The 24,945-nt window shown below is 45.8% G+C and overlaps 1 protein-coding gene across 1 annotated transcript in view; it reads left to right on the top strand.

Annotated features, from left to right (window-relative positions):
* The window catches only part of FARSA (phenylalanyl-tRNA synthetase subunit alpha), a 130,069-nt gene extending 106,619 nt beyond the window's left edge, over positions 1–23,450 (top strand). Inside the window, exons 11-13 of the mRNA XM_069604177.1 lie at positions 826–903; positions 20,751–20,865; positions 22,258–23,450. Coding sequence (XP_069460278.1) covers positions 826–903; positions 20,751–20,865; positions 22,258–22,363 — 299 coding nt within the window. The 3' untranslated portion in view covers positions 22,364–23,450. The remainder of the gene's footprint in view (positions 1–825; positions 904–20,750; positions 20,866–22,257) is intronic.
* Positions 23,451–24,945: the final 1,495 nt, after the last annotated feature.

Here is a 24,945-nt window from a genome sequence, read left to right as displayed (position 1 = left end):
TGTCTTTTACATGATCCCAGGGAGGTCTACGAGTAGACCACCCTTATTTGGTTTTTTTGCAATGCGCTACACTGCTGTGGATGTGACCTCCTAGTACTGAGTAAACATTTGGTAGTGTACTGCTGCACCCATCTAGTTTTCCGGTAGATCGTAGTGTGAAACACAACATACATTGCATTCACATTGATGGGCATGGGATGGAGGGATGTACACCCATAGATGACTTAGAACAGCTCCAAGATCCCAGTCGTGGTCTTAGAGAAAATGTACCCATAAATAACATGATATCTACAAGAGAATCTCCAGAGGTTGCACCTTTCAGAGCATCATATTCGTGCACACAATCCTAGGAAGGTGTGACTTAAGAGAACCTGATGATGCCTAATGCACGATCAAAGGGAACTTTTACTTTTAGCTCAAATTGAAAGGAGGGAATTGAAATCTTTGGAAGAAACTTTTGTAAAAAGCCACCTAGGAAATGAAGACCTTGGCATGTGCACCCTATCCAGCCCATGGCTAGACGCAAGCATGCAGTGGAAAACCAGAGGCAGGGTGATGTTCTGTCAATTTAAGGGAGTGTGGTGACAGGTGACCTTTAGATGCAGTTTGTTGGTGCGAAGGTACCCCTCCTTACAACAAGCCCTGCTGTGCTTAAAGGCTGGCCTTCGCCTGTGTAAGAGTCCTGTGTCTATAGCCTGACCTAGGCTTCGTCCAGTGTGATGGCACACATCATTTAGGCACTATGAGACTAGCCCGATTGTTGCATGTGTGCTGTATGTAAAAGCTTGGCAATATCTAACATGGTTTCATTACGTTTTTTGACAGGGATCACACGGCTACGTTTCAAACCAGCCTACAACCCGTACACTGAGCCCAGCATGGAGGTGTTCAGCTACCACGAAGGTGAGGCTTGCATCCTGCAGTAAAAATATGGTCTCTGGTTGGGGCGAGGGGAGTCTGTGGGACATCCTGTATTTGTATTTCTTGAGTTGTGTATAGCGCTTTCCACAAACAATCAGTCCGCAAAGACAAATGGTACAATGAGAAATTAGTGGAATGATGACCAGGCAACTCTTGGGGGAGGGCGGGAATACAACGCTAGAAAGTTTGGACAGAAGAGGACTTTGAGAAGATAATAGAAATTGTGTAAGGAAGTAGAGGGACAGATGAAGGAGTTCCAATATTCTGGTGGGATGACAGAGCAAAAGCAAGAGGCAGCACAGGGTGTTTTAGGTACAGAGAGAAGATGTAAGGATGGAGAGCGAAGAGGAGGATAATTTATGTAGATTAAAGAAAAAAGTGATGTAGGAGCAAAGCTATGGATACATAGATGATAGAAAGAAAATGATAAAGAGCACAAGACTCAAAAAGCAGGAGCGAAGTAGCCAGGAGAGAAAGTTATAGAGGAAAGTGAAGGCAGAGAAAAGAGGAGCCAAATGGCCGAGTTCTAGACGGAGCAAAGAGGAGGCAGATGGGGAGGAGGGAATGTCAAGAAATAGAGCAGAACAGCCAAGCCAGGAAACGATGAGATGCAGTAAGAAGCTTGGTGGCGAGGAACTAGATAAAGGGAAGAACATTGGGAATGTTAAAGGTGAAAGTGACGGATTCATGTAGTACAGTAGATTTAAGGAAAGAAAAATAAATGTCACTAGTCACACCAGGGTTGTGTTGCATTAGGAGAAAAAGAGAAGGAAAATAGGAAAGGTTTGATAACAATGATGTGCTTTTGGGATGAGGATAAAGGAGAAGGGGATTGGTGCGTCTGGGAGGATATAAAAATGCTCCGTCATTCTAGAGATTGGTGTGACCGCATTATTTGCTACTGGGAGGGAGTATGAGGTAAAGATGTGAGGTTGAGTGGTCACTGGTCAACCCCTTTTTAATGACTTTTCATTGAAACTGAAATCACAGATAAACTGCTTACAAAAGTGCACCTGTTATAGGAATATGAAAGACACAACATTGTTGTGTATTTTATACAGAATTGCAGCAAAGTATGGTCAGGGCTCCTCTAAAGAAAATCAGTTGTTTGAATTCCAGCAAATTAAGTTCCATGTTGATCCAAAATCATCTCCTTTGAGTTAAGTTTTGTTTGGCATTGAGAGTGAGCCCAGCGTGTCGATTTACTGATGGAGCAATCCTTGTGTTACTAGTAGAACGATGGGCAACCTGTGGACCTCATGTTGTCTGATAGGAAGGTTTTGTGGGTTAATTTGTTTACTGCAAGGGTCTGTGTGCCTTTGTAGCTGTGCGGTTCCAATCATGGGTTGATTGGCCATTGGTTTAACCCTAATTTCACAAGTTCTAATCCTCACTGCAGCAACTCTGCCCTTCACCCATCTAAGGCCAAGGAAATAAGTTACCAAACAGTGTGATCGTTTAACCTGTTCATACTTGACATATAAAAGGTGAAGGTGAATTCCTGGATGGTGTCAATAAAAATGAATTATGCCTCAGTACTTGGTCATTGTAAGTGTGGTGCTTAGTTGAGGTGTGTGGAAAGCAGTGATTTCTCCCATGGAATCTCACGCTGTTATGTCAGAAATCCCTTATTGGCTTTCCTTTTGTAACTGAGGCAGTCCCTAGACTTTTGGCTGGCTTTTTGGTGTCCTGACTTCTTTTTCTCAACAATAATACGTTTTTCAAAGTTTCAGTGTTAGGCAAAGTTTGAATGCAGTACCTACCGGGACCACTACAGACCACTATGAGTACAGGTGTAAGCAAAACCAACCTTTGGTATAAGTCTGTACCACACAGTTTTGGTAGCGTGTTGAGCAGCCAGGCTTATCTCAAGAGGGAATGTTAGCTGTAATGATGTTACACAGAGATCTACAATCACAGGTGTTCAAATAAACTTACAGTCAAGGTTTCTTTGATAAATACTTATTAATTTGTCAGTTATAAAACATTCAATAGAGGGAGGCAATTATATATCACAGAAAAATACACTTCAATACTATGTCAAATACTTTTCAAGACGAGTAAAAAGGCAAAGATTATTAGAACATGAAAGGTTACAATTATTCTTAGACAGTGCAAATATTTAGAGTTCACGAGAAAAGTCAATGCAATAGGCTAGGCCAAAGTCCATGGGCTAAAGTCTTGGATAGGATAAAGCAGTTCTGGTCGTTAAATGGAAAAGTCTCTGCAAAAGTTCTTAGGAATAATTTGTAGCAAGAATCATAGGTTGGGGTCACAAGCTGATTAGTCCTGTGAGCTGGGAAAGTTCCACGCACTTTCACCGCGAGAGTTAAGTACTCTGTCTGGTTTTACAGTACCTTACAAATGAAGAAAAAGAGGCAGCTGATGACTTCTGTTCCTGCAGATCTCACTGTTCCTGGGCATCAGTCGTGGGGATAAGAACGGGACATCGGGGACTCCTGCACTTGAACAGCCAACCGCTCGCAACTGGCAAACTTCAATTCTGGTAACTGTGAGTAAAGCACACAAACTAGTGTCCCTCTTCCTGGTTATTCGGTTTCCTGCAGCACTCTGAGGAAAATAAAACCAGCTCTGAGATTGGTATCCAGGTGGCTTAAGGTTGAGTTGATTGGTCCCACCAACTCAAGGGGAGAAGTCGTCCTTGCACAGGCTTCTCTGTCGAGGTGAACTTGGCGATTCGGAGCCTGCAGCAGGGCTTCACCGGGCAAACAAATGTCCAGGAGTTGCAGCAGCCGTGTCCTCTTCAAGGTAGTCTTCAGTTCTTTTGTTCCAGTGTTCGACTCGGCTTTCCAAGCCAAGAGACTCGCCTTTTATGCAGTTCTTTCCCATTCATTCTAGCCTAGCTGTCACTCACCCAGCAGGATGGCTGTCCTTGCCGGACAGCCAATCACCACAGAATGAATTTGGGTCTCCTAGCAGACTAAGCAGAGTTTCGGGCACCTCCCTCACTTCCTGCCCACCCCAGATGCTCAGGGGCTCCACAGGTGGTCTACAGTCCTGAAGCCCGCCAAAGGTGAAGGAACAAAGGGACCAAACCTGGTTCGGTATGCAGAGACAAACTCTAGAAGGACCTTTCCAAAAAGAAATGGTGAAAAAAGACCGGGACCTGATTTTACAGAGGGGGCTCAGACGCCATCTTGAAAAACATGGCTCCTGCGATTTAACGCTACAAGAGCTACGAATAGTTCGCGGTCGGGACAAATCATGGTAGTTCGTTGTAAAACCATTGCCACCAACCATTCTGAGAGGAAAATGTAGCATTTGACTGCTACATGAGTATCTAGACACAGTCTAGATTACTAAGTAACCCCTCAAGCACTCTGTTGTAAGATAGGGTGTGCTGGGTCCAGGAATTTCAAAAGACTAGTAAAGTCAATTTCACTTTACTTACTCTGGGAAACAGTAGTTCATCCCAGAGAAGGTATTTAAACCTTGGCAAAGCCTGAAAGGCTTCCCTGTGTCACTGCACTAAGGGTGCTGTGTGACACACATGAAAAGATAATGCCTATGGAGTTGTCTAAAACCCCATAACTAAAAAACACAAGGGTGAAAAACACATCAAAATACATGAGAGAGTGGGGAAAAAAGGCTCTCGCTGTCTCCAGGTAAAGAAAATCACGTCCTCAAGATCCAGCAAAGTTGCTGGGGGTCTCTTAAGGTGAAGGGCACATTTTTGAGAATTCTCCCTAACATTCACTGAACGCTGTTTCTCTTTTCTATTGGTGTACTGGTAACCCATAAGGCAACCAGCTCAAGTGTATTCCCAAAGTGCCCCATATTTTCATTGGGGAAATCTTCTCACCCAGAAAGTTTGGGAATACGTGCTAGTGGCAGCTGTATGTTTGCTTTGGTTGTAGTTTTTTTCCACGTTGGCAGCATTTTCTCCCCAAAAAGGGGCAACATGAGTGCCAAGCTTTTAAACTGTTTGATTTGGCAGTTTCTTGTTGGATTAGTGATACTCCAAGCCATTCACTAAAACTACTTCCTTTCTGGGTGGTGGGAAGCAGATGTCGGTGAGGAATCCTAACGGGAATTGCGATCCTGACTCTATCTTCTTGAAGGGAAAGATGTTCCCCTCGCTGTCAGAGGAGGTATCCTGCTGCATGCTCTTCCTCCCCCTGATTCAACAGGAAAAGCTGGATCTTCCAGCGCTGTCATTCCCTAGAAGCTCCTGGGCCATGTACTGCACTGTGACAGAATTGGGATGTCGTGCTGGAATCTGAACTGCCTTTTCTCTCCCCTTAGAAATAGTTTGCGTTGTTGTCGAATGCTCTGGACTAGGCTCCTGCAGCCGTCTTTTTTTCATGCAATCCTCATGCGGATCATCCTCTGACCCGGTTCAGTAGGTCACGGCCATGGCCACCTCTTCTTGGCTGTGGGGCCCTCCAACCTTGTTGGCTTACTTTTCTTCACCCAGCCTTTTTCAGGGACCCTGCTTGCAGGCTCTGCTTCCTGGGCCATTTTTGCTGCCAAAGCTATATTCCGAGACTGAAACTGACCTCTGCATTTGCTAATCGTGCCCTTTCTTGACTCTTTGCAGCAGTCCAGTCTAAATCCATGGGGTCCTATGACTTACAACTTGTTGCTAGTTCGGTTCTTCGGTGCCTGGGGGCTGTGAATACAGTCCTTTCTCCTGGTCCCCCTTCCCATAACCGGCGTTTGGCTCCATTGCTGCAATTCTTCTGAGAAGAATCTTTGGTCCTTAGATCTGGCTCTTGACCTCCTCTGGTGGGATCTTCCATTTTTCGTCAGCCTGAAAATGGCCTTCTCTGCTGCTCTACTGGCACTTTGTGATTCTTATCTGGCTTTTTCCTTTAACTGGAGAGTTTCTGTGGACGCACTTCCCTAGCATTCGTAGCTGTCTTAGAGTGTGTAAGTGATTTAATTGCTGTGGACTTTGAGTCGACTGCTTTTTTATTTTGTGGTTTGATTTTATGGACATTGTACTGTTTTTATATTACGATATTACTCTTTTCTATATAAATTGAGAACCTTTTTGGCCCTGCCCCTAGGATTTCTGAAAGTCAAAAAGCACATGAAAACATTCCAGAACACCAATGTCTACAGTTTAAAAAAAAACTCTTATTTATTTGGAGTGTTTCAGTTGCATCAACTTTTCACACAGCAATTCAAATGCATTAAACTATTTTTAGAATATCCAATCAACTTATCAGTTTTCCATATTCCAATAAACATAAATGTTTAAAAATCTTTCATCATATCGCATACATTTAAATATAAGACATTTTCATCATGTGGCCTACATTCCTTTATCAAAGAGGACTCCTACCCATAGTAATCTTAAGCACATGTCTTAAATATTCACTTGCTTCCTCTAGTTTCTCCATAATACCATGTTTCTCCAGTTTGGCCTCTGCAGCCTGCCGGACATTGGTTGCCACCAATGTTAGTGGTGCCCTATTCCCTGATGCACATTGCATCCAAAATGGTTTACTTTTGATAGTGTTCAAGTGTTGTTTCCCATAATACTGGGCATTGGTACCTGCCATAACACAGCAGCCAGTAAGCACATGCCTCTCATTTCTAAATTTGTATGACTTATGAAATGTGTACTGTTAATATACTGACATCTATTGGAGTTTTTCATGTCTTCACCGTACAGAATAAATTGTAAAGGGAATAAGCCATGTATCTGCATATAAGGTTGTCTTTATACGCATCACCATAAGCAACATGTATATAATGTATTGCGTGGTGGTCCTATGTGTAGGGTTCCGTACATCCCAAAAACGAACCAGGCAATCTCTTTATTGCATAATAGCTTGACACCAGTAATTTTGGTCATGTAAGTGACCATGTGCATTCAGTATGTACTGAATAGGGGGCAGTACCACCAGATATGCAGATGTGTCCCATCACCGCCAGTTGTTAGATTCAGTATCTGATGTGCTTTTCATTCTATTGGGGGGGCGAGGGGGCGAGTACCACCTTGCGAGAAGTTTAAACCATTTTTTCTATGATGAGGGCTATTAGTGGATCTCCTGTGTCAGTCCCAAATTGCAGTCCAGGCATCATCTGTGAGCGGCGTCCCCAAATTGGGCGATGAATATGTGTATGAGGGTAGTGTAAGGAACGCAGGCTGGCAATAGTAAGACAGACACAAGTGACTACAGTTCAAGGGTGTTAAACTGTTGCAGGGGTGTGATAAACACCTATCTAAAGATTGGAGCTAGAGACGACCATCAAATAATAGAGAAGGCAGTCCTAGTGGAGTTGTGTCAACATAAAAAGGGCCTATACTAAAGAACTTTTTGCCAATCCTTACTACGAGTTACAAATAATGTGGGGAGCAGTTCATAGAAAAAGAAGGAATTGTTCACAAAATGATAGTCTTAATACCTGGGTCATTGGCCTCCCTTCCCTATGATGTTTTCAGCACAGGGCAAGGCCTTCACTTGAGCAAAGCGCACACTCTGGCTTCTCCGGCACGAGGATACAGTTAGTTTCACAGTCCACAAATTACAATACCTTCCGTGTTCAAGTCTCTTTACTTCTCACCAGTCTCTTAACGCAGAGGGCCTGCTGTAACAAACACCCAAATGTTCTCTCCAGCGTTTGATTGATTGATATTTTATTTCTATCGCGCTCGTAAGCAAGTGTTTCAGAGCGCAACAAGGCAAGGGAGGGGAACAAAACAGCAATCTTACTAGGCCCAGTGACATTGAGAACGTGCAAGTGCATGGGAGAGGGGGGAGGGGAAAAGTGCATGGAAGGGTGGAGAGGTGGAAAGTGCAAAGCAGAGGAGAAACAGATAAATAACAATAAATAAATAATAAAGGCAGCAAACCGTGGTAATGCAGCCAGAAATGTGCAAGTGCTAGGTTTAAGGCAGCAGACAGGGTAGGTCTGATCAGTGCAGGAAGAAAAAGGGGGGGCTGTATGGGTACAGAAACAGACCCCAGTGCAAGGGGTGGCCCGGAGGCAGTGCGGGAGGGTGTCAGGATGAGCAGGTACCTGGGCCCAAAAGACAGAGGGTGGCCAGGTGCACGGTGCCAAGAGAGATCCGATCAGCAGGGGAGAGGGGGAGCGAAGGCAGAAGAAAAGAGGAAGGTCTTGAGGTGCTTCCGGAACCGGAGATGGTTCTCCTCAAGTTTTAGAGTGGCAGGGAGGCTGTTCCAGAGGGAGGCCCCAGCCGAAGACAGAGATCTACCCCCAGCTTGTTTCTTAGAAAAACAACTGACCCTGAGTGAGTTGGAGGTAGAGGAGCGAAGAGCCCGAGAGGGGAGGTATTTGCAGAGGGATAGCTGAAGGCTTTCTGGGGCCTGGGTCCAAAATACCTTGTGGACAATGCAGAGGGTTTTGAATTTAATCCTTGTATCCACTGGGAGCCAGTGGAGAGATTTCAGAGCTGGAGAGATACGATCCCAGGGCTTGAGGCCAAGGACAAGTCTTGCAGTCCTGTTCTGGATTAGTTGCAGACGGCGGAGAGTAGGGGCAGGTAGATTTAGATAGAGGCTGTTACAATAGTCCAAGCTAGAGCGAACCAGAGCTTGAGATACCATGAGCTTCTGGGGGAAGGAGAGGATAAGGCACAGTACCTCTAAGGCGGTGCAATCAGAAATGAGACCTCAGAGATGTGGGCGGAGAAGGAAAGGGTGGAGTCAAAGATGACCCCGTTCACAGTATTCACTTTGGGTATTCATCCTGGATCCCCCTCGGCTGGGCTCAGATTCTTTTCGCAAACAACGTTGGATCCCTCTTTCAGGCTCAGATCCCTTCAGCGTTGGATGGATCCCTCTTCCGGGCTCAAATTCCTTTACCAAAACGAAGTTCAATTAGTCTCCCTCAGCCAGGCTCAGACAAATTGGATTTACTTAATACTGTCAAAGACTTTCAAATGTGCACAGGGTTTAGCAAGACCAGTTGCATGACCACTTCGACCTTAATATTGCTTTCACACTTCATCAGTTGGACACCTAACAGAGGCTTTCGAATGAGCACCCACGTGGTGCCAGACCACTCTGTGTATGATATATATTCTTGTTTTCCCCAGAGTTCAATTCTGAACTACAAGTAATTATTTCTGGCTTTCAATTACAGTTAAGTCGCTCATTCCAAACTCAATGTTCCCTTTATACAATGTTGCTGCTTGCGACCTTGGTTCAAAACACAAGCTGGTTTGGTATCCGTCTGACTCACCAGCTGTGTTGCTTTTTCGGACGCTGCGTTGTAGGAGCCAAGGATAGTACCACGGTGGCAATCACTCCGACGCAGGAGAGCCCCGGTTACCTCAGACACACTGTGTAGGTTTGATCAGCCTTAGTTCCTGGTCTTCGGTTTTTAACTTTCCAAGGCTTGTGGAAGTAACAGCTTTATAGATGAAGGATGCTTCTTATTGCAACCCTCTCCGGTCTCGTTGTCTTCCTCGTATCAAACTGACATCTTGGAACTGCTGCTTCCTCGTGTTTCTTGCCTCCCTCATAGTGTGCTTTTGTGCTCCACCTTTTATCCATGTGGTGAAGTGGGATGGAAGTCGGGTGTGTGTACTGATCTGTAATTGTCTGACCTTGCCTGACCATAGTATTGGGTCATGTCTGGTATACGGCTCTGGTGTGAGTCCGTTGTCGCTCACAGTGAACTGTCCATGAGAAAGTGTTTGCGTCTTGTAAGGGGGGGGTTGAGTTCCTAGGTATCCTGCCGGGTAGGATGGAGAAAAGGTGTTTCAGTGAAGGGGATACCACGTCTCGCTGTACGGTGTCCCACTTCCACTCCCTGAAGCCCCTCATCCAGGTGATCCTCCCGCACTGGTCCATTCCCAGGAACAGGATCTAAAAGCAATGGCCAGTCCTGGCCACCTGGCTGACAGATCCCTGGTGACTAGCGGGTGCCACGCCTTCAGGTTTCTTACAGTAGGTTACCATTTGCTTTAGCATTCAGACACCTATATAACTTCGATCAGGCCTTAGTAGTTCATAGAATTGAATCACACTTCCTTGAATTCTGTGGTTGACCTTAATGCTGCTATTTTATTTGGCCGGTATAGAGCCCAGTACCTAAACTGCAGAACCTTGGTCATTCTTTCTCCAAAAGCAGCTTACATGAATCAAAGGGTCTAAGGAATTTGCACCCTCCCTCCCTTCTTGCTCCAGGAATAAAACAAGGATCCCTCATAAGACTTGGTGAATTCCTTAGATTTAAAGACCAGGAAGTAAGACCGCTCTAATGCACTTACTAGGTTATGCCAGACCAATGTGGTTGATCTAGTTGAAGGGTGTTTGTACATTGCCATGAGTCTGTCTCTGTGTGGGAACCAAGGCATGCATTTCAGTGGTTTACCCACAACCTCTTCCTCTAGTTTCTTCCAAGCTTTGTGTGAAGTGGGGTCGACCCAATCTCTAAAAATTAAGTTGTACTGCCTGGTAGTACCTCTTCAGGTTTGAAAGTGCAAGACCTCCTTTATGCCTGGAGCAGAATACGGTGCTGCTGGATACTCTATTAAGGGTGCCCCTCCGAAGTGAAGGAAATTATTGCCTGTTTCATCTGGTTAGAAATAGGGATAGGAACAGGGAGGGGTGATGTTTTGGAAAACACTCCTCTTTATAACCGTGACCCTGCCAGTCTACGGAATGGCAAGCTCATTCCATCTTTTAAGTTGACACTTAATTGAGCTAAAGAGCTTGGGGTAGGTTGCCTGGTAGAGATATGAGTATTGTAGAGTGAGTAACACCTAAATAAGAAATGGATTCCTTATCCAAATGAAAGGGTATAGAGCTACACAGTTGGTTGACAGGTTCTTGGGGTATGTTTAGGCTTAGTGCTTCTCTAAATTGACTTTAAATCCTGATATATTCTCATAATTATTTGTAGCCGCGGGCACAAAGTGGTTACCTTGCTTAGGAAAAGAATGTCGTCTGAATGCATTGCAAGTTTTATGTGGTACCGAGTATTTCAATTCCAGAAATTGAATGTTTTTGCCTTATCTTGAGGGTGAGGGTCTGAACCAATAGCGCAAACAATAGAGGGGCATACAGGCCATCTTTGCCAGGTGCCTCTCGTCATGGAAAGGCTATTGGATAAGAAGCTGTTAATAGAAACTCTTGCTTGAGGGTTGGAGTAAATGGCAAAAACTCCTTTAACAAAAGTTTGCTTGCAGCAAATTTCTGGAGTACTGATCTTGGCGTGGTCGAAGGCATTTTCCGTATCTAATGTACTTTTTCTACGGGCTGACATTCCAAGTTACTACCATAAGATGGAATTTGGGTTACTGAGGTTATGCTAGACCAGATCAGTGGCAGACCAACCCCTTCCCACATCACCTGTGTTCGATATGTTATGGAAACAAAGTTGATCCTGCAATCAAACTGAGGACGTGATTGTTAGGCAAGATTGTATGTAGTAACCCTGTGGGAGGCTACACCAGCCGTGTCCTCTTGGCAGTAAATACCCAACTATTGGTATAGGTCTGTACTACACAAGTTGGTAGAGTGAGTGAGTGAGCAGCCACATCTATTTCAAGAGGGGTAATTGTGAGCTATAGAGATGTAACATAGAGGTTCACAAATACCAGTAGTCGAATAACACTTTTACTCAAGGATTTCTAGTAAACTAATTTTTAAATAAGCCTTCTTTAGAAAAGGAACAATTGGCAACAATTGAACATAATTTAAAAACAGTTCCTCAGATTTAGTTTAGGCAAGTAGATAACCTTTTGAGATATCTCTCTCGCTCTTCTCGCTCCCTCCTGCTCCCACACACTCTCACACTCTCTCACACTCTCTCACACACTCTCTCACACATGCAATACTGAGTTAAGGAAAACGTTAGCGAGTTCTCATAACAGGTGAGGGTCAGAAGAGTCTGTAGGGAGCCAGGACATCCATTGTCAATTGGACACAGTCTAGGGGAGCTGAGGCACTTCTTGTAGATGGCACAAAAGTCTTGCACAATATTATATAGAGAGTTTGTAGAAAAAAATCCCTGTAGGACCACAAACTGGGGAGGCTTGCGAAAAGCAAAGATGCAAGCAACTCTGCAAAAGGCAGCTGCTGCAAGCGACCTACACACAAGAGGCAAGTACCCCTAGTTAGACAGAACCTTAGTTCTGAAGACAAAGAATCCAGTTGGCTTCTCTTCGGGTTGCATTCCTGCAGTTCCTGGGTTTCTGGGCCTCCGTCATGGGGACAAGAGGGAGGACGTCTGTGGGGCACCTGCACTGCAGTTCGAAAGTTGACGGCGGCAATGGACTTCAGATCAGCAGCACTTTGTGGTTTCAATTAACGGTCAATAGCACCACTGCGGTTCTTGGACACCTTGTGGGCTCCCCTTGCTTCTGGAGTCCTGCACTCTGTTGAGGTGGCTCAGGCTTGGGTCATCCTGCTTCGGGAGGGTCCTCTGGATCTTCCTTGAGCTCGGGTCCGCTTAAAGATTATGCACTCGTTAATGGTGTTCCTGTCCCCTGGTACTCTGTTCCAGCCGCAGTGAAGAAGTACAGCCAGCAGGGAGACTGGGTTCCAGTCAAGTTCGTCTTGGGGACAATTGGTCCCACCAACCCAAGGGGAGAAGTTGTCCATTCTGGGCTTCTCTAGTTGTTACGAAAATTGGAACTGCAGCACTGCAGCAGGGCTTCACCGGGAAAACCAACGGTGCAGGAGGGTGCAGCAAGCTTCTCTTCCAGTTTCTTTCTTCGGTTTGTTCGTCCAGTGGTGGACTCTGCCCTCTGTTCAAGAGACCTTATGCAGGTTTCTCCCATTAATTCGCAGCCTAGCTATAATATATTTTATTTATATCGCGCTCGTACTAGCTGTCACTCACACAGCAGAGTGGCTGTCCTCCAAGGACGGCCAGCCAGCCAATCCCCTTTGGTTGCATTCAAGAAACCAGGCAGACTAAGCAAAGGGATTTTGGGAACCTCCCTCGTTTCCTGCCCTGCCAGACATGCTGGAGCCAGAGGAGGGTTGCAGCACTGAAGCCTGGCAAAGCCAAAATGAACAAAGGGACCAAACCTGATTTGGCACGCAGAGTAAAACCCAAGAAAGACCTCCCAAGCAAGAAATGGCGAAAAAAGAAGACGGGGGAAATTTTGACAAAATGGGCACCCATGTGTGCAATACTGCAGCTAAGGATTCAGCCTGCGGTAAAAACACACAATGGGAAAATGAAACCACTGCCACCAGCCATTAATTGTAGTGAGGGTAATAAAATGAGGTTACAAGAGAATGTAGGGAAAGGGATACCAAGTAACCCCCAGTACTTCGACATAAGGTGGGGTGTACTGGACCTACATAGGAAAAACCGGTAAGTAAAGTCAATTTCACTCTACTACTCTGTAGTTTACCCAAGAGAAGGTATTTAAACCTTAAGAGAAAGCCAAAGGACTTCTGTGACACTACACTGAAGGTGATGTGTGTCAATATACAAAAGGTGATGCCTATGGAGTTTCAGACTCCAAAACCAAAAAAAACACAGGGTCCAAATCAGATAAAAATACATGAGTGAGAACAAGGTCTCATTCACTCCAGGAGAAAAAGTCCCAAGTCCAGCAAAAGAGCTGGGGGTCTCTAAGGTTGAAGGGAATTGGCACAGAAATGAGAATTCTCCCACAGTGATATTCTGGAAATAACAGCCCACTGCACCCCACCCACCCCTCGCAAAAAAAACAGCTTACATACAGAAATACCATTGATGTTCATACGTGGAGAGACAAATGGAGAATCGTCTCCCGCAAGAAGAATCTGGAGCATTCTGTATTCTTGCATGCTTTCCCATAAAGTCCCACGGGGTGGAGGGGATAACTCTCCCAACTAATTGAACAGCCTACGTCTCAAACACGCTTGCTAGAATTAAGTAATTAGCTCATAGGTGCGTACTGGAGGCTCGCACATACCATACCTTGCACTTCACCTGCTGCTCAACACGAGCATGGGCACTCCAGCACCTGACCCCACTGCCCCCTCCCTTCTGTACTTGCACGTTTCTGAATGCTCACAGTGTAGTAGGTTTGTCCCTCTTTCCCCCTCCACTGTATTTAATATTTATTATGTATTTAATGTGTATCATTCCCAAGTCCCCTCCCTGCTATATGGGCGCTTTGAAACAGAATTGACTTGCAGTATAAGCGCCTAATGAGCAAAATAAATATGGCAGGCATGTCAATCTTCTTTTATCAGCAATTCTCTCATCAGTCCTCACATTGGACTTCTTCAGTGGTGACTCAAGACCCTCTCACCGCCTTGGCTCAGATTATCCTTGTGGGGAGGGGATATACCAAGTACTTGGGAAGCCTCTTCGGTCATGGTGCAGCTGATGTGGTCCCATGTGAATACTATACCAAAGGGAAATGTCCACTTGATGTTCCTGTTTTGCAGCTTCTCGGTTACAATTCTAAAGGATTGTCTGTCCTGCATTGTTAGTCGCAGTATCTTGGAAGAACAGAGTTTGACCCATCTGCAATATTGACCATTACTCTTGTGGCCCGCAAAATGTGCTCCTAAATCCTATATGCATGGAATTTTCTAATTATGCTATCACTCTGATGAGGGTTTGGACCGTTGCGTAGGGGGCCAAGTTCATGAATTGTCGCGTCATGTTTCATTGAAGCTCTCCTTAAACATTCAGTGCCCGTCCTTTGAGATCGGTTCCTCCCATTCCCTTAAGCAGGCCACATATTTTAAAGCTCTCCGTCTGGTGTCGGTTTTCTAAGTCCTTGATCGTTGTTAGTAGCAGGGACATAGTTTCTTTGGCGCCAGCCACCTGTCGTTGGAGTATTACGTGGTCCTGTAGGGATTGGACATCAGCATTGGTATCAGTTAGTCTGGTATTTATTTGCTTTATATCTACAGAGATCTCTGCGATTGCATTCCTTATGTTGCCAGTTGCTGCTTGTATGTCTGATTTAATGGTAAAGGAGATCTCTTCCTTCAGAGAGCGGATGCACTCCAGTAAGTCTTTCTTTGGGGCATGTTCTGTTTGGTCACTTTATTTTGACGAGGATGATGTATATCATCAAATCCTAAAAGATAACCTTTCCCATGCTTGCGGCCTGGTATGTCTATTCATAATTATTTTCAAGGACAACCCATTGATCTGGCCAAGAATCCACATATTACAGACTAAATCTGTCCCGGTTTCTTTGAGAAAAATCCATACTTGTTTCTATCTTTAAAAAGGGTGTTGTGAGCCTTCCTGCCCATGGCCCTTCTGTATGCATACAGCAAGATTGTTTTAGCAATTATTCTGAAGAACTTAACAGATAGGTGAACAGTGTATGAAATCAGTCGCACAAACCAGAGTACAGACTGGGAATGGGCTGTTCCTTGAATGGTCATATTCTGTGAACGATTCAACAGTAGTCTCGGGTCCAACAGAGGTGGATATAGCTGACATTCATTGATTTATCTCAAGCTTTTGATCTATTAAATAGAGAGAAACTGTGGATGAAACTGCACAAATTAGGATGCCCTCCAATGTTAATTAGTATCCTACAAAATCTTTATATAAACACTAAAGTACGAATTTGACTTGATTCTAATCGTACTCTTTCGGATGCCTTTAACTTCACCATGGATGCATCTTTGCCCCGGCTCTTTTTAATTAATATACATCATATCTAGGCCTAGAATTGTCTAAATTTGTTTGTTTTCCTCCTAAATTGGGTACTGCTTGCATTCGTCATCCGGTTTATGCCAATGCCATTGTGCTAATGGATCAAACCCCATTTGCCCTCCAGAGACTGTTGGACTCAATTTTCAGTTCTAATCAAGAATTAGATCTCGAGATAAATTCATCCAAAACTAAAATATTCATTCTAAATCTTGCTAAATTAACATTTATGAACCATATATGTTATATAACAAACTAGAACCAGTAGTGAGTCTAGAGTATCTTGGCTGCACCATGAAACAAAAACGATGTGGCACAGAGACTGAGAGACTACCAAACTAAAAGCTCAGCCCTTCTTTCTCAAGCTACGAAGCTGGGTTTGAAATATGCTGAATTCTCCATACTTCTACTGCTGAGGTTTTACACAGGTAATATAGTCCTGTGCCTAACCTATGGTGCTGAAAGTAAGTGAAGTGGATTGGTTGAAAATGGAGGGTAGATAGTAGCGTAAACTATTGAATCTTCCTTCTGGTGTTCCGATGGTTGCGATTCGTTATGAATTAGGACTTCTATCTGTACAATTGCATGTGGATCTGAAGTCCTTACTCTTGTATAGGAAGATATTCAACCCCACCTCCTTTATCGTTACACACTACATTGCGCTACATATTATAGAACCAATCCTTCCATGCCTTTAAATGATTGGGGTCCTTGCGGAACCAGGAATTGAGACCAAGAGACAGAGGGTTAATGGTGGTTGGAATAAACCTTTATTAAATAATAAAGGGGTTGGAAAATGCCTCAATGTCTCTAATCTAGGAGGTATTTCTCTACCTCAACCAAAAACAAAGGGCCTTTCCTGTGTCAAGATGTACGAAGCTAAATTGTCCTGTCGTTCTTAAAGTAATTCTAAGGTGTTAAGGGTATTGTCTTTGGTTTGAAAAGTGCACAAATGTTCAAGTTCAACAAAAAGGTATACATTCAGCAAAACAGTTCTAGGGCCCCAGGTTTCTCTCCTCCAAAACAAAAGTTCAAAAGAATAACCAAGTTCTTTGTAGCCCAAGAGGATAACCGCCTCCTCTTGGTGTTGCAATTCACTCCGGGGAAAATTACTCCCTTCCCCAGGTCTTTTCAATATTCAATGTAATTCACAATTCTAAGGGACTGAATTTTCCTTGTGTTCGCGGACTCGCAAAACACCTGGTATATTCTCCTGCCAGGCTCCCTCATAAAGTTCCTTGGTACACTTTGGGTTTGGGACCCAGACTCGCAAAACACCTGGTATACTCTCCTGCCAGGTTTTCTGATATGTTCACTTCACTTTCAGATCTGAGGGTATATGCCCTTCCCTCCCCCCCACAAGTTCCTTTTATCATTGGTGTATTTGTATCCCCCTCAAACACGGGGACTATGCAACACAGTTTGTGATGGTAATTTGCCTCCTGTTCCAGTTAGTGACCAGCAATGCTTTCTCCAGCTCCCTGCCGGGGCCCGACCTTCCTCTGTGGGCTCACCGGCTTTAGGACTGCTCCCTTGGCTTCTCTGACCCCGCTCAGGTCCTTTTCGGCTTCTGTGCTCTCTCCAGTTCGGGTGGCGTATCTGCGCATCGCTCTGGCTTCTTCTTGACGGCGCAAAGCTCCTTTATCTCATGTCCTGCTTCAGTGTCTCTCCCTGCGAGAATGCATCTCCGATCGGAAAACCGCCTCACTCTTTCCTCGTGCTGCTTCTTCGCTCATATGTCCATCTAACAGCTTGTGTTCCCCAGCAGTCATTTGCCAGTCGGGTCTCTGGAATTCTCCTGGGCCCCATATTTGAATTCCCACATTACTTAAGGGAGCCTTTTGGAGCCAATCGATTTCCTCCAACAGCTAGACCGCTCTTCATTCTAGTTGCTCTGTTCCTCTTGTCAGTCTTTGTTACTGATGTAACTATGTAATGTTTAAAAGGTATATGGCGAAGTGTTGGAGAATATAGAGGGTTACTGCTACACTATGTCATAAGGACCTGAGGTACTGAAGGGGTATCTCTAAAAAGAAATGGGGTACCAAGTCTCATCCAATGATGTTGCACCAGCCCCCTGAGGGTCAGCTCCTGCCATGTGGTCCTCCCTTAAAAGTCGGCCCCATGGTCAGGATTGGGAAGTGGCTGCTGTCCCCTGGCCACGTGAGGAGAGGCTATCTCCGGGAAAGTAGGATTCATCACAGGTCATACATTAAACTATGATGGCCACGGCGGATATCTCCGAACAAGATTTGGTGGCTAATTCCCAACAGCCAACACCATGTGGCATGGTACAATGGCCAAGCCCAGTCCTCAAGAACTACTTGCACTCACTGTTTAAGTTTAGCCACACTAAATCCATGTGAATACAGTTAAAGTAAATGGGAGTGGTTTACATAATCGGTGGTTATCCTCATAGCCCGCTGTGGTTCGGACTCTCAAGAACCCCATGCACATGGGTGAGAGCTTGTGGGAATGCCTCCCTCTCTAGGGGTGTTTGCGCCTTCATGTTTCAGTCCCTTGCCTGCCCTTGGCCCCCACATGGGCAGCCTGATTTTGTCCCAGCGTGGCCTAGAGACTGCTCTGTTCAGATGCTTTTCCAGGAAGATCCCTGATGGGATCTCCCTCGGTACATTCTGACCTGGATTAAAGTTTTTAATCCTGAGCAGATTAGAGTGATGTCGCGGGGGCTGACCGGCCCAGATGTCAGCATTTCCATTCTCGCATAGACCATTGTACAGAAAAGAATCGCAACACGGACACGCCACACATTGAATTGCTACAGGGTTGCCTGCTAGCAGGTGTATATTATGACGCAACCCAATGGTCGGCAGATGCACTCACCCCCTTGGCGGCTTTGCACGGATTCACACTTGTGGCTCCGCAGCAGGCTCAGAGGGTTTAGAGCACTGCCAAGGCTTCCTTGTCTAGCGCTTTGTCCAAGACCCATCAGTGTGACCATGCACACAGCGTTGCCTTTTCCATCGTCGTATGTATTATGTAAATGTGAGATTCCCCTAAAGTTGTTTATTGACATTCATGTCAGGTTTTACATAATGAGGAGTTTCATTTTACCACTGCCTTTATGGTTAACCCTTTTTCTCTCTGGGCGGAGACTCGTCAGCGTCTGGATAGGCCGTTTAGCTTGATATCACCTCTGGTTGGTCGTTCTACTGGGTAAGCATTTAAACCTGCGTACATGAGGGAATGCACAGACTGGAGTTGAGTGTAATGGGTCGATACTTGGGGTTCCGGCAGGTGGAGGTGTTAAGAAGTTTTGCTAAAGATGGCGGAGAGATGTATTCAGTGCGGTGACTACCAGCGAGGGAAAAGTGGCCTGATAGAGCTGAGGTTGCCTACGTTGCAGAAGGCAGTCTGGATGTCTCTGCTACGTTGACCTCGCAGGGGACGCATGGTAACTATGCTCCATGCCAACCTTTGTTCTGGGCAGAGGCTTTTAAAGTGAACTCATTGCACGATGGGCAAAGAGTAGTGCCATGCTCTCAGGTGCCCAGTGTCCCAAGGATTTTAACGGTGCTGATAAGAGATGCCAAGCAAGGGCATGCTCCTGGCCATGCAGATCCTAAAAGTGGGCACGTTCCTGTGTTGTCTCTCTTGTGCTGATCCTAGAGATGCCTGAAGGGAAGTCCCACTTGCTGTGCTGAACTGATGTCTGGTCCCTGGAATCATGTCAGGCGATAGCTTGAAGTTATGAAGTATGTTACAGTCGGTCACAGGCCCACAGATGAGCAATGTAGCAGGCACTTTGCCTGCTTTAAAAATGTGACAGACTGATAACTTAAAACAACAAAAAAGAAATGCGTAATAGCCCGCCCCTTGCTTGAACCCACACAGCCCTTGAAATGAATGCTGAGGCGGAGGTAGGTTTCCAAGTGAGCCTTTATTTACGCCCCCCGGAGGCGAGGCTCGTCCTTTGGGGAATGGCTCACCACGTTCCTTAGTGGATCGTGGTGGGGGGAAACATTCTCCATTCTAAATGGAATTGTGTGACGTGGATAACATCATAACAGCCCTGTATGTCCAAAATATGTTTTAACATTAAATGTATATTTTTCTCAGCGAATTAAATATCCCTGTTGGGTATGGGAATTACTTTTTATACTCCCAGAAAACGTTGTACTCCTAGATTCAAAAATTGGGGAGGGAATCGTCCCTCCACCCCTCCAATCTTATCTGGGCCTCTGGTTGGTCACTTGCAGTGGAGACCGCAAGCAAGTTTAGGCCGGCCCAGGAAACTGTTTGTGGGAGGCAGGGCAGGAACTATTGTGCTTTTATATTGTCTCACACTACATCTGAAATGTGAAACCATGGGGGAGCTTCTATGGTGTTTGGGGGGGGGGGGGGTGTCAAACCCTTTAATTACCATTATTGCCTATATTTCCTGACAGTACCTCAGTGAACAGTTCAAACGCTGTGACCATGATCAGTTGTGCACTTTTTAAAAGCATAGTTTACTTAATACATTGGCAGAATGTGTAGTAGGTGGGACCACGGGAAGGACAGCCAGGACGCAGTAACCAGGCAGGGACAAGGTAAGTACAAAAGGAATGTACTTTATTTGTTACAGGTCAAAGGTAGAAGGTAAACAGGAGAGCAGGCTTCCCAGCTCTCATCCTGAAGTCCCCCCACCCCACCCCCACTAACCACCAATACCCAGAACCCTCACACACCTCACATTTCACATTGCATCACACATTCCAGGGACCTCAGAATGCCCATTGGTTGTAGGCGCGACTGTGAAGCGTCTGATGGACTCTAGTCCGTCTTTCATGGCGCTAGAAAACCTTCTTTGCCTCAAGAGGTGACGGGACGCGGTGAGGGCATCCCAGTTTCAAGACTGCAAGGCTGTGAAGGGCCCTATTGCAAACTATATCTGCCCAGGGAGCCAGACACCGAGTCAGTGCAGCCCGGACACGGAAGTGTGCTAGTGCATTCGGCTGGTCCTTCTCCATCTTAGCGGCTAGGAAATGGGACTCATTACCAGATGACATTGGCTGCACTGAAAGCCTGTACCTCTTCTGAAAAGATTAGTACAGCTGCCTTCTTTTACCACTTAGATACCTTTGAGTAGGCGTGCCACAGCAAAGGCATGCAAAATGACGTTTCCTTTCAGATGACTGTTAGTTTGCCCCTCTCCGACTACAGGTTTTCGTGGTATTTCTGTGTTATTCGCATCCCTACCATTGCCCACGTCTGCTAACCTGTTGCATTGTCTCTCTCCTTGGCAGGACTGCGCAAGTGGGTGGAGGTGGGCAATTCCGGTGTCTTTCGGCCAGAGATGCTGCTGCCCATGGGCTTGCCCCCGGGAGTGTCGGTGATCGCCTGGGGCCTGTCCCTCGAAAGGTAAGCCTGGTTTTTGGCCCACCCCAGTAGCATGCCAACAGCTGGCAAACTGCCCCTCCTGGCCCAACTCTGAATCTCTGATAGAGCCACTTTGGAAAGAAAATTGCCAACAAGGAGTGTCTCCGGATGGCCTTCAGTTCTGGACAGAGTTAGTCCCAGACTTGCCAACCATCCGGAGGCACCAAGCTGTTGAATCAGGGACATTTTCCTATAGATTGTTATACCCATTGGTAATCTAGAAGTTCCCAGCCACGCGCCCTGGTATTGCCATCCCCCAAAGCACACCCACCTGCATGCCCCGGGGACAGGTCTTCAGCAGCCTTTACGCACCGGCTAAAGGGTTGGTGTCACCCTTGGCAGAGGGGGGAGGGGGTGAGAGTTACATTTCTGAAAGTAAAATCTTTTAAATACCAATATTCTATCCTCAAGTGGTTGCTGTGTGGTTGGAAGTCCCCATTGGTCATTTGTTATCAAGAGTGCAGCACAGGGGGTGAGGCACCGATGAGACCCGCTACAAAACAATCGTCCTACTTGCCAAAGTTACGGCTATCATAACAGTAGCTGCTCTCTATATGGGAATGGGAAGCCGTGCAGGCAACATTGTGTCCTTTCCTAGAAAGCGATGCTTCATGAAAAGGAATGCCCTGAATGTGGGCACATGGCATGGCACACATGGGTTCCGTGTTCTTGTGGTGGCATCTCTGTTCTGCTGTCCTGAATTCAGCGCACTGTGCTGATGTGCATGCATAATGCGGTGATATGCGGCTTCCAGTACTGCAGAAGTATGCAGTGCTGTGGGGCAAGGTTCAGGCATATTGAACCCACAGGGCTGCAACTAGGGATTGTGGGGTCTTAAGCGGTGTGTGGGCGCCAGTACTAGAATAACAGGCAATTGGGAGCGGGGGTATTACTGCTAAGGGTTAATGTGCCCTGTCGGAGGTGTGTGTGTTGTTGCCAGAACGGGTCCATGGGAGTGCAGCAAGTCCAGGCTGAGGGAGGGAACTTAGCCCAGATGCAGGTGGGTTACAGTATTGGACCAATGGGGACGGTAGATGAGCGATCGGGTGAACTTGCAGAGCTGTGTGTTAGTCTTAGTGCTTGAGTAGCAAGTGGTGCCAGCACGCTGGGTTGAAGTGCACTGTCCCAGTGGTGGGTGGGTGGGTGGGTGGTTGGGTTTCTCTATCTGTTTTCGGGTGGGGGAGGGGTACCAGTACTGAAGGTCCACGGAATGGTGCATATCGGGATTGCGCTCTTTGGGTCAGGAATGGGACCCGGGTGCATTGGCAGAGCGGCGTCCTTGCTACAGTCCAGGATTGGCTGGCTATGAACACCTTGCCTCTGTGCTTGCATCTGGTCTTGGTTACTCCATCTGACTGCTCGCTCTTCTTGCAGGCCCACCATGATCAAATATGGCATCAACAACATCCGTGAGCTGGTTGGACACAAGGTGAACCTGCAGATGGTCTATGACAGCCCGATATGCCGCCTGGACTCTTAACGCCGCCTATAGAGGGCTCGCAGCTATGGGCGCATCCCTACTCCGCCTGCATGCAGCAAGTCCCTGCAAGGAACAGACATTACTTATTTATTCTGCGGGATCAGCCTACGTCCAGATCATCACTTTACTGTACTCAATACATTTATCAGCCCGTCATTTCCTTTCTTCCATCCCGGCCACTTGCTTCATATCAGATGCAGGCCAGGCAAGTAACTTGGAGGGAACGTTGCCCATGCATTAAACCCATTCCCCCGCCCACTTTTTTAGAAGTCTATCTTTAAAATTATCCATTTTTTATTTTTCTTGACGTCCTAATGTGGCCCATTTGCTACAGTCTGTGTCCTCGCCTGCAACAAAGGAACAGCACGTGGATTTATTTAGTGTTTTGTAAACCTGGGACTTGTGGAAGTTTTGTTCAGTGCTGGTCTAGTTGTCTCCTCGCAAGTTCCATGCTACGGCCCCCGGCACATTCCTCTTCCTGAAGAGGATCTGCTTTTAGGAGCATTGGTGCAACCAGTCTAGCTGCACTGAGCCCATGAGCTGGAGGGGCTCAAGCTTGTCCAGAGATGGGCAATTTACCTGTGCTGCTCTCTCTGCACCTGTGGTTTATGTTGGTCTTGAAGAGCACCACACTAGTTGTGGGCAGACATGAGATGGTAGGGATAGATTTTTTAAACCCATTTTTAGGACCTGCTGTAAAGAGCTTGAACTGGTACATGTCAGATGTACTCTGGTGTATGTCCGCTGCTCTGTGGTGCATGTAAGAGTGCATCATGGTGAAAGCTCTGTTCTCTGTTACAGGATTGGCCATTTTGTAGAAGCCCCAGATACTGTAGGGGAGGTATAGAATGTTATCTTTAAGAACTCAACCTGTATAGTCCTTTGCAATATGTGCTGCCCTTTTCTCCTTCCTTTTGTAAAAGGAGAAGGCTCCTCTGATGCATGGCATAGTGCATTACATCATGGCGATGTCTGGAGTAAAATTGGCCCTTTTGCAGAAGCCACGGCTGCTGTGTAATTTGGATGGAGACTTGAACTCATTAAACGAGCTGCAAACACTTTCAATAAATAGCCTTGTGCAACCTTGTTCAAGACCTTGCTTATTGTAGCATGCCGTCACAACTTTTAGAAATTTGATCCGATTTAAAAAAAAAAAGTTTTACAATGAAGTCAAATTCATTTATATTCCTAATTTAAACAAATTGTGCTTCCCTGTTTTGTTAATAATAATTTGGGATCCTGTCAGTAGAAATGCCTGGCGCTTCGTAATTGACCACAATTTCCCCTACTCTCTGCTCTCTATCTGCTTCCGGTTTTCAGCCTGGCAGCGCAGGAGCCATTGCTTGAGTTGCTTTAGAGCAAGGTAAGGACAGACGCTGCTGTGCACTGCATGATATTGTGCCCAACATGTCAGTCATTGAGTGTCTTCAGCACTCGTACTGGCATGTTCTTTTAGGTACATATTTACCTTTTTTTTAAATCATGCATTGTATATGTAATTCAAATCATTGTTGAAATCCTTCAGTAAATGTGCTTCTGTGTTAGCTATACATGACTGTGACAGATCATCCTATGTGCACATGGACGACAAGTGGACCATAGGCGTTACCAGGATATTTGCACACATCGGAGGTTTCATTTCTGGTACAAAAGACGTGAGCACAAGAAGTACCTATGGGTCACTAGTTTAGCTCTGATCTGACACACACTGAGCACAAAGGTCACATGGATCATAGGATGTGTGCTTTGATCGTGTAATGTAATATGAAGCGCTATATAATAGCGCTCTTCTGCCAATGTTGGCCTGGCTACGGAGGGCAAGGTGTTAGTCGGATAGCGGGAAGGCAGATGAAGACAACTTTGGTGTTGACGGATGCAGGTTGGAAGTACCCGTTACCTCTGTGTCGATATGAACCTTTCTGAGTTATTTGTGGTTGGCACCGACTGGGCAGGTTAGCCATGTGGGCATCCCCCAGATATTGAAATGCATAAATTAGCAGCATGGTTGTTGATAGAAGATGGATAGGGCCTGAATCTGTTAACTACTGTAGACACGGGAGGTCTTCTCTTTAGGAGTGCGGAAAGTGTAAGGATGCAAGATTTTAGTAGTGAGCAGTTAGTTGAGGGATGAGGGGGTGGAGAGTAGGGGGAGGGTGTTATCACTTCCTTTCTGTTCGTGGTAGATTCAATAAATACAAATACACTGCGATTTAAAAGTGCGGAACAGTGCCACGCAGGAGCGTTTCCAGGAGTCTGCTTGCTTTCCTGGAGATGGTAGTGCCAAGAGTTTAGAAAAATGCTTGTCCTAAATTATCACTGAAGTTTCTGGTGCACAATTTTTTTTAGTTGGTTGCTATTATTTTTCATTTCTTTCAAAGTTGTTGGTTAAAAAGCCAACTCTTGAGCCGTTTCCTGAAAGCCATTGGGGAGGTTTGGGTAGGGTGTTCCAGTTTTGTGCTGGAACTGAAAAAAAGGATCCTCCTTGTCGTTTCTTGTTGAAGTTGAGGACTAATACTAGTGCAGCATTGCTGAACCGAAGTGTTTTGAAAAGACTGTAGTGTTGACCGAGGAAGGTCCCACAC

Source organism: Ambystoma mexicanum, chromosome 3q, assembly GCF_040938575.1.
Source record: "Ambystoma mexicanum isolate Mex_15411 chromosome 3q, UKY_AmexF1_1, whole genome shotgun sequence".
In the NCBI taxonomy this organism is placed as follows: Eukaryota; Metazoa; Chordata; class Amphibia; order Caudata; family Ambystomatidae; genus Ambystoma; species Ambystoma mexicanum.
This window is presented reverse-complemented; position numbering and strand designations above follow the sequence as displayed.